The sequence below is a fragment of the Lepidochelys olivacea genome, assembly GCF_965140295.1.
Source record: "Lepidochelys olivacea isolate rLepOli2 genome assembly, chromosome: 1".
NCBI lineage: Eukaryota > Metazoa > Chordata > Testudines > Cheloniidae > Lepidochelys > Lepidochelys olivacea.
Window position 1 is genome coordinate 259815652 of NC_140411.1, and position 14495 is coordinate 259830146.

Below are 14495 nucleotides of genomic sequence, written 5' to 3' on the forward strand. Positions count from 1 at the left end.
CCTACATAAGCAACACAGTATGTGACTCTCTAGCGTTGATTGTTCACTGGCAGAAGATACATGAAGGTTTCTTGTTTACGCTCTGCTGCATGTTCAACTTCTCAGTCTCCTTTGCTTGTTGCATGGGCAATACCCCCACAAATTCTTGGAATCGGATAATTGGTGAAGTATTATTTAAGGCTGCCATGTTTCCAGTGCAAAATATAAACTAATTCCTAGCAAAGTGGGGACAAAACATTTCCATTACAAAAATATTTTTATAGAATCTCTTCCTCTCTCCCACTTTACTGCCTTCAAAACCAAATGCCCTTTGACAAACCTTATTGGATTTTGCTTTGCGTGGGTTCATACTGAGGTCCCTCTTGATAATTCTTCATTGCCACAGGCAGTAAGGACACTGCACCTCATGTGGAAAGGTCAGGACATCTGTGGGGCTCAGATGAGTGGGAGAAGGTCATCTGAGGATGATTCTCCCCATAACAATGGAAACAAACAGCCAGGCTATGTTTTAAGGCATAAACAAGGATTCAGCAAGCTCAGATGTTTCCAGATGACACTTGTTTTGTGACCATTTGTTTTCTCCCTTATATATATGCTGTATTTATTTATTTTACTTTTATAATTTTAACTGTAATTTCCTTGGGGCAGGCACCTTGTTATATACTTTACTTGTACAGTGCCTTACACACCTATAACACCATAATAATAAATGGGAAATGTGTGGAAGCTCAGAGAAACTTTGGAGTGAAGAGGGAGGGAGACATTAAAATATCAGATTTTGGTAGCATTTTTAAGGTATGATGTGAGATGTCTGGGCCTTCCTCCAACAAATGAGCAGCGAGCAGGCCTGTCAAAAATTCCTGTATGAAAATATTAACCAAGATAATTCCCATCTGGGAAAGCAGCTGGTTAGGAGGAAAAGGTGGAGAAGTGGCCCTCTGTCCTAAAAGCAATGAGTTTCCTTAAAAGAGGGACACAGTGAGTGAGGTAATAGCTTTTCCTGGACCAACTTCTGTTGCTGAAAGAGAAGACGGGCTTTGGATCAACACCAGAACTGAAGGTTTCAAGAGGAGCGAGCGGGAAAGCTGGTCTCCTCTTTCACCCTCAGAGGTTGATCCAACACAAGCTATTACCTCACCCACCTTGTCTCTCACACACCCTGGGACCAACAGGGCCACGCCACCACACTCCTCAAAAGCACATGTTCTTGGGAAGTGACTAGGGCATGGCAGGGCTGGTTGTGTCACCCCCGCCGCCGCTGTAGGCCAGACCGGGGCTGTTACACTCGGGTGCCCCTGCGGCGGGCGGGCCAGCAGGGGAGAAATGACCCGGCCCAGGCACAGCACCGGGCAGCAGCAGTACACGCAGGCCCCACGGTGCAGGGGGCACTGGGGCAGCGCCTCCTCCCCTGCCGGGACTGAACGGAGCCCTCGGGCTGCCCACGTTCCCCGTCAGCCCCTGGAGCAGCTCGGAGCCGGGAGGCCCCTACAGTGCGCCCGGGCTGCCAGCGGCTGCAGCGCAGAGCCTCAGCCCAGGAGGGATTTGCAGCCCCGCCCGGGCCCCGAGCGCCTCCTGACGCCACTAGGGGGCGCAGCGTCACACACACCCCCCGGCTTCGCACGGGCGGGGCTCGGTGAGACAGGAGCCGGCCCCGCAGCTCGGAGGGCGGCTGAACCCCCGCTGGGGGGCGCCGGGCGCGGACGCAGCCCGGGCGGGAAAGAGGCCCCGGCAGCCCCTGAGCCTGCCGGGGTGGCGCTGGCCGCGCACGGCTCACCTGAGCGCTCGCGCGAGCCCCCAACCAGCGCTAGGCGGGGGAAGTCTCCAGTGAGGGCTCATTATTACTAGGCGTCCCTCTATCACCATGGTAACCCTGCGGCGCAAACCATTCTCCTCCGCACTCCGAAGGGAGCGACCGCTGCCACTGGTGCGGGAGGAGGGAGATAAGGAACTCGAGGTGAGGTAGAGAGAGAATGCTGTTGGCTCGCACTCACCTCCCTATTCCATGGTACTGTCTAGCTTCAGAGTCTCCCCCCGCGTGACCGTTCGCGAGTCCGACACTACCATTCCGGGCTGGGGCAGGGGGGGGTCTGACATCTGATACCGGCTCATTCCTCTGAACTCTCTCAAGGGCTCTGAATACGGATCGTTCCATTCATGAACAGATCCCTGGGGAGAGGATGTACTTTAATGTATGCCCTCATACAGAATAACGTTCTACCGGTTCCCGGCCTTGCCCTCTCCCCAGTGGTAGAATCCTAATCTCTTCCACCGAGGTGGTACGGACCGTTCCCCCGCCGCAAACAACTGTGGACTTCGAAGGCGTCAGATACGCATGCGCAGGACGGCTAGCCGTGGACAACAAGGCAGAGTGGGGCGCTTGGTGCAGGTGAGGCGAGGATGGTGAGCTTCCCTGCCGCGCGGGGACTAGAAGGGTCGCGGGGGACCCGGATGTTTCAGCCTCGTTTTTGATCGAAAGAGACAATCTCCACTGACACCCCAGCATTCCCCTTCCGCCCCTCCCCCCCGACACACGCGCGTGTCTCCGGCTCGTGGCTGGGCAGCCGGTGACTTCGCGCCCTCCCACCCCCAGCGTGGGCACGTGCCGCCCAGCCGTGAGGAGGAGCGAGGGACACCCCAGGGGATAAGCCCCCGCCGGGGCCTGGAAGCCTAGCAGCCCCCCCTGCCCTGCTCCCCAAGCCGGGCTGCCTCTGCACGGCTGGGCACTCCCCAGGCAGGGTGGGCGGCACAGCTCCAAGCTGCGCCTTGACACACTCTTGCCTCTGCCCTGAAGGAGCCTGGCACTGGCCGACGACACCCCCTAGAGCTGGTCCCTGCCCGTGGAGCCCGGCTGCCACGCGATGCTCCCTGAGGTGCTCACTCGCTGCTGCCCTTGCACTCCTGGACCTGCCTCTGCTCCTGAGGAGCCAGGGCAGCGGTGAGCAAGCATCTCAGGGAGCTCCTTTGTGGGAGAGGCAAGAGCACATCAAGGCACAGCTTAGAGCTGTGCTGCCCGCCCTGCCTGTGGAGTGCCCGGCTGTGCAGAGGCAGCCCAGCTCAGGGAGCAGAACAGGGATGGCTGCCAGGCACCCAGCTAGCGTCCTGGCTCCCCCAGTGTGGAGAGCCAGGGGCCTGGGCAGGCTGGGTGGCTCCCATCTGCTTCCAATCTGCCAGCTCCTGGCAGGAGGTGACCGTTTTCAAACTGTGGGGCAGGGGGATACCACATAGTTTGAAAACCTTTATGCTAAGGAAGACAAATCTGGGGGGGACATTATGTGACTCCATGTCACCTATGGTTTGGGGGGCAGTGCCCCCCTGCTCTCCCCAATCTCTGCCCCTGCGTAGAAGGTAAAGAAAATCCAGTCCTGGGGAATTGTGGGAAGGGACTGAAGGATTAGTAGCACCCAAATTATGTAACCTGGGTTACAGTTCGCCTCCACACTGCAAAGGGTGGGTGTCACAGCCTGAGTTAAAGCAGAACCCAAGCTCTAATCCCCACCCAGGCAAGCAAATCTGGATTCAAAGCCACTCCAAAAGCAGGTCAAAGGTTTTTGTGTGGTGACAGTACGGGGTTTAGGGCTAAAACCCAGTTAAGAGACTGGGTTCACCATGCAGTGAAGACATCCCCTGAAAGGGACTACTTACTCCAGGCAGATGAGGCTATTCTAGGGTGAATGCTTCATATGAAGCTTTGTTCTTTTTAAAGTGGGACTGAACAAAGCTCTGAAAATGTACTTGGGGTTTCTGGTTTTAGAGTACAACTGATTAAAATTGATACAATTCCCAGCTGATCAAATATTTGAGGAAACCAGTAGGTTTCTATAAAATAGTAACTGAAAATACTCTTATAATTACAATATGTACACTCAGGAAGACACTTTCCAGAAAGAGCCTAAAAGATTCTCGCTCACTGAGGGCTCATTCCTAGGTCTTAAGAAGAGTTAAACAGTGATTTTAAATATATCCTATCATTTTACTTTTTAAAAGCCATAATTTGTCTAAGCATAAATACTGAAAATTGGAACCAACAAACACCAGAAACTGGAACTCCTAAATATTCTATAGGGAATCATCCTGTGGTGCAAGGTTGGATAGATAAGAAATGTCTGAGCTTTTCTTTCTATGTTTTGTCCTTGTATCTGGAAAACAGGGCAAGGCAGCAGAAGTGAGCAGGCTTGGAGATTGGAAAGCCATGCCTCTCTTTGGGAACACATTCAGTCCAAAGAAAACCCCACCTAGGAAATCAGCCTCCCTCTCCAACCTGCACTTGGTAAGTGCGGGATTCTAGGGATCTTCTATCAACCCTTTAAGAACAAGGGACAGGTAATCTGCCTTAAAAATGTTATTGTAACAACTCTCATAACAAAGTATTAGACACTCCCCCCACACACACAGAGTCTCTCCACTCTCATATTCCCATCTGTTTCTCCTTCCTCTTCTGGTCCAGAGTCATGACCACTTACTGATGGCTGGATAGTGAGAGAAGAAGTGGAATCTTTAGTTAGTGGCATACTTCACTCCATCTTCAGTCAGAAGCCAGATTCACGGCACCTGAAACTTCTAATGTGTGCTTTTAATACAGACGGCAGTGGGGCAGGGGCTTTCCTTACAGTTGGCACCAAAGATAGAGTAGGACCCAGAGAATGAACTCCCCTCATGTCCCTAAAGATAGCTCTTTTAGTTCAGGGGTGACATATGTTGGAAGGAGACTCTGTATAGGTGTGTGTGAGACAGAAGCTGGTACTGCAGCAGCATGTGCAATGTTAATAATAGGACATCAGATTCTATGGCCACTGATACAGCACCTTTCACAAGAATGCCAGTCACTTTAAAAAAAAAGTGAAGGTGTGAGGGAAAGTATGGAAAGAGAAAATGAAAATTTTAGAAAACATTGATTTTTTTTTTCTGCAGCTGGACAGATCGACCCGTGAAATTGAGCTGGGCCTGGACTATGGCACTCCCAACATGAACCTCACTGGACAGAGTCTGAAGTTTGAGAATGGCCAGTGGATAGCAGGTGAGGAGCTGCTCCTGTTGCTTTGGTCTGGGAGAGTTGTGGAGTTACATGATGATTATAACTTTGGCCTGTCTCTCCTTTAGAGTCAGGGAGCAGCAGTGGGGATCGCAGGGAGACACAGCGCCTGCGCAAACGGAACCAGCAGCTGGAGGAAGAGAACAATCTCCTGCGTCTGAAAGTGGATATCCTGCTGGACATGGTGAGGATGGGGAGATTCACCTCTCTGAAGTGACCAGAAATGCCCCTGAGACAGAGTGAAGAGCTCTGGGTCATCCCAAAAACACAGGTCCTAATGCCAACCTGTGTCCCTGCTCCCATTCACACTGAGCCCTACCCCGCTGTTAGACACACTTAACACAGTAGTGATTGTGCAAGAGTGAAGATTGACCTCATCCACTTCCTCCCCAAGGGGAGGAGAAGGTCCAGGTCCCTTCAGGAGAAGAGCTGGATTACAGTGAGTACCATAGTTGAGAGGAGGAGCCTGAACATCTGGATGATATAGGAAGACTTCCCCCATACCTTGAGTGTTTTCCATTTTCTATTTGTATATTAGTATCTTCTGCTTGTCACTATTGGGCTTCTGCAGTCAGTGAAATGAAGACCTTGACCATTCATGGTCACTTGAGATCTTAGGTTCCATAAGGCCTTCTTTTTTGCAAGAGTAATGAAAAAGATCTTTCATCTCCACCCCATAGTCTTTCACCCCAAAGACCATTATAAACTGACATACAGCAATACACAGGGGTCACAGCTTCCATGGAAAAAAATGCAGCCACTCCTGGAGTGAAACATGGTAACTATTTAACAAAGTAAGAATGTTAACCGATATGTCAGGGGTGGCCAAATTTACTGAGCCTCCAAGTCATGTTCGACAATCTTCAGAAGTTCAAGAGCTGAGGCACATCTGCTGGGGCTTGGGGCTTCAGCCCTGTGGCGGGGTGATGCCCTGCAGAGAGGGGAGTCTCAGGGCTTCAGCACGGTCCTGCTGAAGCCTCAAACCCTGGCCGGTGCACCCCATAGGGTTGAAGCCCTGAGACCCCCACTTCCTGCTGAACAGAAGCCAGAGGCAATGCGCAGGATGGGGGTACGTGGGGTCACATGCCCCCCAAAATCTGCTAGGATTTGCTGACCCCGCTCAGTCACATGGCGCCACCGGGCCCCCTCCCTGCACAGCAGCTGCTGGAGCTGGCAAGCTGGGATTGCAGTTGTGAGGAGAGGCAGCGGCAAACAGCTGGGAGTTGCAGGGAGAACTCCTGAGGTTAAGAGGGAGGCGTGCCTGGGAGGGCGTGACTCAAGCTGTTGGGAGGGGTTGAACCTTTAAATTGTGACCTCCCCCCACTCTCAGGCACCAGTTGTCTCTAGCAGAAGCCCCAAGCTCCCCCGCAATCTGGTAGGTGGAGAATGGGGGTATTGTGGGGGGGTCTGTGAGCTGCACTTTAACCCCGTGCTATGTCATCCTGACGAAATAGCAATTTGGGTAATTACATTCTCCTTCCCTAAATTCCTTCTGCAGTTTCAGTTAGAAAGATGCTGTTGTGGTTAAAGCACAGTCAGGAGGTCTGTGCTCTCCATAGTGTTTCTGGGTGGCCTTGGGCAATTCAGTGAACCTTCATGCCTCAGTTTCCCTTTCTGTAAAATTAGAGTGATATTTCTCTACCTCACATGGGTGAAAGCTAATTCATTCATGTTTGTAAATCTCTGCAAGGTCATTGGACACAGTGTGCTGTGAAATCCAAAGTATTAATTGCGGAAGCTCTTTCTCACTTCTTTCTAAAGTTGTCGTATAGTGTGTTACAGACTCAGAACCTGCTGAGTTCCACCCCAAAGGCACTTGTGTATCTGTGGTGTATGTCTGTAAAGTGCTTAGGGATCCTGCTGGGTGTAAGGGACTTCAGAGATATGTTAGATCAGGGATCAGCAACCTATGGCACGTGTGCCAAAGACGGCACGCGAGCCGATTTTTAATGGCATGCTGCTGTCTGTTGGGGCCCAGCCACTGGCGTCGCTCAGCACCCGCTGCCGAACCCAGGCTGGGATCCCAGTGCCATTAAAAATCCAGCCCACCCCAGCCTGCTCCCCTCCCCCCCTCCCCCCCCCAGGGCAGGGTGAAGAAGCTTGGTCCTGCCAGCTGCTGCTGCAGAGCAGGCAAGCTCCCCCTGCCGTGCTGGGTTCTTGCCCCTCCTCCTCTCCCTCCCTGCTGCCGATCAGCTGATGGACCTTGCGAGGGATGGGGAGAAGAGGTGGGACAGGGCCTTGGGGAAGGGGGGTGGAATCAGGTCATATCCCCTCCAGCCCCCTGCCATGAGCCACTCTGGGCAGGGGGCTGGGAGCACCCCCACAACCATAGTCCACACTCCCAGCCCTCTGCCCTGACCCCTGCACCCCCCTCACACACACCCCAGCTTCCTGCCCTGACCCCTGCATCCCCCCACAACCCTAGCCCTGACTCCAGCACCCCCCACACATACCCAGCCCCCACACCCCATGCCCTGACTCCTGCACCCCCCTCACGTGCCCTCTGCCCTGACTCCTGCACCCTCCTCACACACTCCAACCCCCAGCCTGCTCCTTCACCTCCAGCTCTGTGCTCAGTGCACTCCCACCCTCAGTTCAGTGCAGAGAGAGAGAGGAAGAGAATGGGCTAGAACCAGAGAGAAGGTACGTACCCACTCTATGTGGGCAGGGCCGGGATCCCAGACCTGCAGTGGGCTGAGCGGGGCCAGCAGCCAGGACCCTGGCTGGCAGGAGGCGGCGGACGGAACTCCAGACTGGCAGCTGGCTGAGCCGCTCAGCCCACTGCCGGTCTGGGGTTCTGGCTGCCCGGCCCTTGCCAGCCGGGGTCCCGGCCGCAGGCCCCGCTCAGCCTGCTGCCAGCCTAGGTGAACAGAACCCCAGGCTGGCAGCGGGCTGAGCGGGCCAGCAGCGTAAGATCAGCATTTTAATTTAATTTTAAATGAAGCTGCTTAAACATTTTGAAAACCTCGTTTACATACGACAATAGTTTAGTTATATAATATATCGACTTATCGAGAGAGACCTTCTAAAAAACGTTAGAATGTATTACTGGCACGCGAAACCTTAAATTAAAGTGAATACATGAAGACTCGGCACTCCACTTCTGAAAGGTTGCCGACCCCTCTGTTAGATAGTACTTTCCTTATTCTGATGTATATTTTATAAAAACAATACTCCATGGGGATGTGAGGGATTATTCTTACTCTTATTCTTGTCTGCTCTTGGTTGCAGCTGTCTGAGACCACAGCTGAGTCCCATCTGATGGAGAAGGAGCTGGAGGACCTGAAGAGTCACAGCCGGAGGAGGAGGTGAACAACAGCAAGAAACAGGGGGTTAGGGGATGGGCGAGCAAGGGAATTTGGTTTGAAATCTCCATCACGCATGCAAGCAGGGCTGCTAAAGCTGAAGGGCTCTTAAAGCCTGGCTGGGACAGCTTCATTGTCTTGGTAGCACATGGTGATATTACAGTCTGCTAGACAGGTAGCCAAGTTCCCAGGCTTGAAATGTTAATGCGGCCTCCAACCAGAAGGCATCTACTATACTACTCCGTAGAGCTGACGCAATGCTCTTGATAAGTCACCGTAGGACATGTTCTGTAGCGATGAACATCTCTTTCTGCCCAGACCACTCCTCACTTCTTTTCCTCTATAGACCTGCCACTCAAGGCACAGAGCCCTTGGTGGAAGCACATGTTGATAATCTGTTTTATCAAGGAGTGCTGGGCAAGAGTCCTTTCTATACTGTGAGCAGAGGAGTATTTGTGAGTGGATGGTAGGGAAGATGTCTTTGTATATGTGCACGGCCTTAGTGTCTCTGCTTTGCAGCTTCTGTATGGGTCTCCTTGCTAATATCTTTGATCTCACAAGCTTCGGATTGGCCTTTCCCCAACTCCTGTTCTAAAAATCAAATAACATCCTAAACTAAAACAGTCTTTCCATTTTCAGATATTTATTATTATTATTTTTGTACAAACCACTAACTCTGCTTCCTGCTGTTGGCAGGTGGGTTTCTGGAATTGTTTGTTCTCCTGAGTGTTTCTTACATTTGTATAAAATGAAAACAAATTAAAAAAATTGTATAAAATTAAAACAAACCACATTTGTGAATCTGTTACGTTCTTGCTAAGGTTGGGATCAGGTTACCGCCCCCCCCACCCCCCACATGCACTCTTAAAGCCCTAACTGAAAACAGGCCCCAGAATGTTAGATGCTGCACAGACATGTAGTGAGAAACAGTCCTTGCCCTGAAGAGCTTACAGTCTGATTACATAGGATAGACAAAGAGTGAGAGCGGAAACAGAGAGGTGGAGTGATTCATTCAAGGTCACACAGCAGGTCAGTGGCAGATCTGGGAATAGAAAGCCAGTCGCTTGAGTCCCACATCAGTGCCCTGTACACTAAACCAACACTGCCTCTATCTCACAGAGATGTATTATGCCCTTCCTCCATGAGCCATGGCGCAACTACTGGCCATTTCCTTCTGCAGCAGAGGAGATGAGCAAGTGGGGGAGGGCTGGGGTCTAATTTCCCCCCTGCATACCCACTTCGCAAGGTGTCAGGGCAAGAGCCTGTTAAGCTAAGGGCATGAGCCTTTGGAAGCAGAGGGGCCAGGAAGCTGTGGGCAATGGAGGAGGCCCCCTAGGAGTTAGGAACAGATGGAAGAGGTGGAGCGGATAGGCAAGGCTAAGGGCTGTGCAGCCGCGGAGCAGCGATGGAGCATGGGAGAGAGCACCTAGGCAGGGGCGCAGGCTAGGGCCCTTTGCCCTGCTGGATTTGCAGAACTGGGCAGGAGAGGCCTCTAGGGGGGAGGTTGACCGCTAGAGGCCGCTCTCTCCCCGCAGCTCTCAGCCCCTCCCGCGTGACTGTCGCTCGCCTCCCTTCCGCTGTCTCTGTCATCGCCCCGGGGCCTCCGTCTCGTCGGCTCCCTTCCGCTTCCGGTGTCACCCCCGCTCTCCTGGTTGCAGCCATGGCCGCCGCGTCGCCCCTGTCCCCCGAGGAGCTGCTGCTGCCCAAGGGCGGCCCGGGCAAGGCGGAGGAGCTGGCGGAGGAGCTGGAGGAGGACGACGATGACGAGGTACCGGGTCGCGGGGCAGGGAGCAGGGGGAGCGTGGCCGCCCGCGGGCTCCATGTGCGAGGCCGGGGTGACCCCTGCGCGTGGGGGGGGGGCGCAGGGCAGGGGCCGTTCCCGGCGGCATCTCACGGGTCTGACTCTGAGCCTCCCCCGCAGCTGGACGAGACCCTGAGCGAGCGGCTCTGGGGCCTGACCGAGATGTTCCCGGAGAGCGTCCGGACCGCGGCGGGAGCTACCTTCGATGTGTCCCTCTCTGTGGCCCAGAGCATGTACCGGTGAGAAGGCGGCGCCGGGGGCGTGGCTGGGTCTGGCTCTCCCGGGCCCGGGTGGGCTGTCAGGGCCGCGTGCCGTTTGTCCGGTCCGGGTCGGTTATTGGCCGCTCAGGCCCCGCGCTTGCGGGCTGCGTTCCCTGCCCCTGCCCCCGCCCCCGGTTGTTGGGCTTGTGCGCGAGCGTCAGTGAGCAGCGCAGACTGTGCGGTAACGCTACACATCCTGCTCAAGCACATAGCAGAGTATGGGAGCCAGGACTGGAATAGCAATGGGGACTACAGATTAGGTTCAGGTGCTTTGGCAGAGCTACCTGGAGTGTGCAAGACTGGAATATCAAAAATTAGTCCAAATCAGGATTGAGGTACCCAGGCAGAGCTGTATGGGAGTTTCTCTTGGTCCTCCCTTTCTAGAGGTAGAAGGGGAACAGGGGTCTGTTGTTCCATATACAGGGGTCTGTTGTTCCTCCCATATGAAGGGAACTCAAATCAAGATTTTTCTGTCTTGATTATTTTTTTCTCTCTAGATTCTCCAGGGCAGCTCTCTGGATTGGGACTACCTCCTTCATGATCCTTGTTCTTCCTGTTGTATTTGAAACTGAGAAACTGCAGATGGAGCAACAGCAGCAGCTGCAGCAGCGACAGGTGAGCCTGAAACCTCAAGACCATTGCTCCATTGCAGTCCATGAACACAGGCTAATACTCTTTGGTTGCCTTGCAACAGAGAGATTAGCAGATGATGATGGGGTTTGTGGGACATCATAAACCTTGTCTTGTTTGCGTCACCAGGATTCCCCCCCTACTTTTTCTAATACCAGCAGTTTCAAACTCATTTAGCAGAGAGGAGAGGGCTTGATTTCATGTTTAATTATGGTCCGTGAGCCAGGGCATAAATTCAGGATGGCTTATTATCCTCAATCCACAGCACAAATCCCACTGATGTCAGTGGGAGGCTCACACAGAGATCAACTCTCTCTCTTGAAGGCTGCACTCACACCCACTACCCCATTCCATCTGCTAGAGTTATCAGTTAATGCTGATGTTGGCATGTCATCACTGGATTTTTACAGTGGCTACTTCAATCAGTTTAAAAGGGAGAAGGGGAATTCATCACTGACTCATTGTTCCAAGCTCTCTGCAGATTCAGGCAGCTGACATGACATTGTTTACATTTAGTTTGTATGTGGAAGGTGCTCTTTGCAGCAGTGAGGGCTAAAAGCTGATTTGGGCTGGGGGCAGTGTTCCCTCTCATTTTTTACATCCACGTGTGGAATAAATTTTGTTATGTGCACCAATAGGTGATGTGTGGCGGGGGTGGCACTGAGGAGTTAAGAGTGAGGGAGGAGGCTTAGGGTTGGGGGTGGGGTGAGGGCTCTGGCTGGAGGTGTGGGCTCTGGAGTGGAGCCAGGGATGAGGGGTTTGGGGTACAGGCTGCCCTGGGGTTGTGGTGGGGAGAGAGAACTCCCCCCAGCCCTCTCTTGCCACAGCAGCCCAGGCCTGGGCAAGAGAGCCTTTCACTGTCCGCAGCAGCTCCAGGGCCGGGGGAGAGGCACCTCTCCGCGCTGCGTGCCTGCGTAGACCTTGATAGCCTGCTGCACAGCCGCATTGCTTAGAGGGAACTTAGGCTGGGGTGTGGGGGAAGAGCGCTTAGATCAGTGGTGGGCAACCTGCGGCCCTTCAGGTAATCCGCTGGCGGGCCATGAGACACTGTTTACATTGACCATCTGCAGGCACGGCAGCCCGCAGCTCCCAGTGGCCACGGTTCGCCATTCCCGGCTAATGGGAACTGCAGGAAGCGGCGCGGGCCTCAGGGATTTACTGGCTGCTGCTACTTCCGCAGCTCCCATTGGCTGGGAATAGCGAACCGCGGCCACTGGGAGCTGCGGGTGACTGTGCCTGCAGACAGTCAGTGTAAACAGTGTCTCCTAGTCTGCCAGCGGATTACCCTGATGGGCTGCATACAGGCCGCAGGTTGCCCACCATTGGCTTAGGTTCTGCATAACGTGAGTATATCATGCAGCCATCAAATGCATCATATAGGCCTGATACAGCTCATGGGCCACATGTTTGATACCCCTGACTAAGAGTACTGAGATGAGATGTCTTATTTTCCCTTTGCTATCTGAATAAGTCTACAGCAGTTAGCTGCCATAGCAGAACGGGAATGGTATTGCAAAGTGACAGGAGTATTGCACTCTCAGCCCTGCAGCGTGAGTTAAGAACAGACATATTGGGTCAGACCAATGGTCCATCTAGCCCAGTATCCTGTCTTCCAACAATAGCCAATGCCAGATGCTTTGGAGGGAATAAACAGAGCATGGCAATTATTGAGTGATCCATCCCCAGCATCAGGCAGGCAGAGGCTTAAGGATACCGAGAGCATGGAATTCCATTCCTGATCATTCTGGCTAATAGCAATTGATAGGCCTGTGCTCCATGAACTTACCTACTTCTTTTTTTAACGCAGTTATACTTTCGCTCTTCACAACATCCCCTGGCAACAATTTCCACAGATTGACTGTGTATTGCATGAAGTACCTTCCTTTTGTTTTAAACCTGCTGCCTATTAATTGCATTAGGTGACCAAGGAGTACTTGTGGCACCTTAGAGACTAACCAATTTATTTGAGCATAAGCTTTCGTGAGCTTCATTTCACCTCATGAGATGCATTTGCGAATACAGACTAACACGGCTGGTACTCTGAAACCTGTCATTAGGTGACCACTGATTTTTGGTTATGTGAAGTGGTAAATAACACTTCCTTATTCACTTTTTCCTCACCCACTGTTCAGGATTTTATAGACCTCTATCATATCTCCCCTTAGTTGTCTCTTTTCCAAGCTGAACAGTCCCAATCTTTTTAATCTCGCCACATAACATTGTTCACTTTTTTTGGTCTGCTGCTGCACCCGCTGAGTGCATGTTTTCAGAGAACTAGCCATGACTCCAAGATCTTTCTTGAATGGTAACAGCTAATTTAGTCCCCATCATTTTGTATGTATAGTTGAGATTGTTTTCCAGTATGCATTACTTTGCATTTATTGACATTGAATGTCATCTACCTTTTTGTTACCCAGTCACAAATGTGGAACCCTTATTATCAGATGCTAAACCTCCTCCTTACTGGAACTATGGGGGTAGGGAGGGGTGCTATGCTGTTTTCAATCGTTACAGTTAAATAGCTTTTTTAACCCAGTATCATCTCTTGCAGATTCTCTTAGGACCCACTACAGGGTTGTCTGGCAGTATACCAGGGGCCCTGCCACCACTTTCTGGAAAGATCTAACTTCCAAAAGCTGCTTCAATCCATATTACATGGGGAGACCTCAACATTGATTCATTTGAACTGTTGGTTTGTCAGGCTGGGTATTCCCCCTGCCTCTTTTTTTTTTTTTAAAACTTTGGGACACTGACCTATCCATAATGGGGCAAAATCCCCTCTCGTGGACCTTTTTTTTGACGGGCTTCTGCCTGTAGCTTCCCCTCCAGAGGTAATAAGTTTTTCCTTTTATCCAGTCAGTCCATACAGTGAGCAGTTACAGAGACTTCAAATTGAAGAGCACCTGCTGTGGGCTCCTTACCTTAGGACACAAAATTAGGCTCTGGCCAGTTTGTTCAGTAAATTCTGCAATTAAAAGAAAATCCTGTATTTCTCCTGGCTAAATCAAGGCCGGAAGAGGCCAGTGATAGAAAGGAAGGAGTGAATTTACAAAGAGTAGTAAGTTTCATCTGAGCCCTGTAGGAAAACTTGTTTTCAGTATTTTCTTTGCAATTTTTTTTTGTTGGAGGAGGAAAGGGGAGCACATTTGGTTAAAGATTGTGCCTATGCTGATTGTTTGCATCATAAAACTACTACACTTTGGAAATCGGCTGCATATCTTTTTTGTATTAAATATTAAATAAATTGAACCCAAACATGGTGTGTTTAGTAGACATCCCTTGTGGATTTGCACCTTGAGGGCTCAACGTTCATGGCCCCAGATACTAATGGAAGACTAGAATAGCTGTTACTGCTTTGCACCCAGATGGGTGGTTATTCTCCAGCTTTATGTATACAGTGTTAGCTGTGATGGGGTGGGAGAGGAGATGGTTCCAACCTAAGACAGCTTAGATAGGTAAGAAGTTTTGGA

The 14495-nt window shown here is 51.8% G+C and overlaps 4 protein-coding genes across 4 annotated transcripts in view; 2 read left to right on the top strand and 2 right to left on the bottom strand.

Moving 5' to 3' along the window:
* The window catches only part of DMC1 (DNA meiotic recombinase 1), an 85033-nt gene extending 83219 nt beyond the window's left edge, over nt 1-1814 (bottom strand). Inside the window, exon 1 of the mRNA XM_084627874.1 lies at nt 1775-1814. The gene's annotated coding sequence lies outside the window, so the exon portion shown is untranslated. The remainder of the gene's footprint in view (nt 1-1774) is intronic.
* Nucleotides 1-2024, bottom strand: part of FAM227A (family with sequence similarity 227 member A) — a 46920-nt gene extending 44896 nt beyond the window's left edge. Inside the window, exons 1-3 of the mRNA XM_084627862.1 lie at nt 1992-2024; nt 320-501; nt 61-215 (exon numbers count right to left, since the gene is read on the bottom strand). Of these exons, the coding sequence (XP_084483988.1) occupies nt 61-187 (127 nt within the window). The 5' untranslated portion in view covers nt 188-215; nt 320-501; nt 1992-2024. The remainder of the gene's footprint in view (nt 1-60; nt 216-319; nt 502-1991) is intronic.
* A 235-nt stretch (nt 2025-2259) lies between these two features.
* On the top strand, nt 2260-9073 carry CBY1 (chibby 1, beta catenin antagonist). The gene is made up of 5 exons (XM_084627885.1): nt 2260-2386; nt 4148-4267; nt 4909-5014; nt 5098-5213; nt 8261-9073. The coding sequence occupies exons 1-5, from the start codon at nt 2333-2335 to the stop codon at nt 8339-8341; spliced, it is 477 nt and encodes a 158-aa protein (XP_084484011.1). The 5' UTR covers nt 2260-2332; the 3' UTR covers nt 8342-9073.
* Nucleotides 9074-9943: 870 nt separating this feature from the next.
* TOMM22 (translocase of outer mitochondrial membrane 22) lies at nt 9944-14298 on the top strand. Its single transcript, XM_084617017.1, has 4 exons — nt 9944-10102; nt 10256-10374; nt 10893-11010; nt 13577-14298. The coding sequence occupies exons 1-4, from the start codon at nt 9995-9997 to the stop codon at nt 13649-13651; spliced, it is 420 nt and encodes a 139-aa protein (XP_084473143.1). The 5' UTR covers nt 9944-9994; the 3' UTR covers nt 13652-14298.
* Nucleotides 14299-14495: the final 197 nt, after the last annotated feature.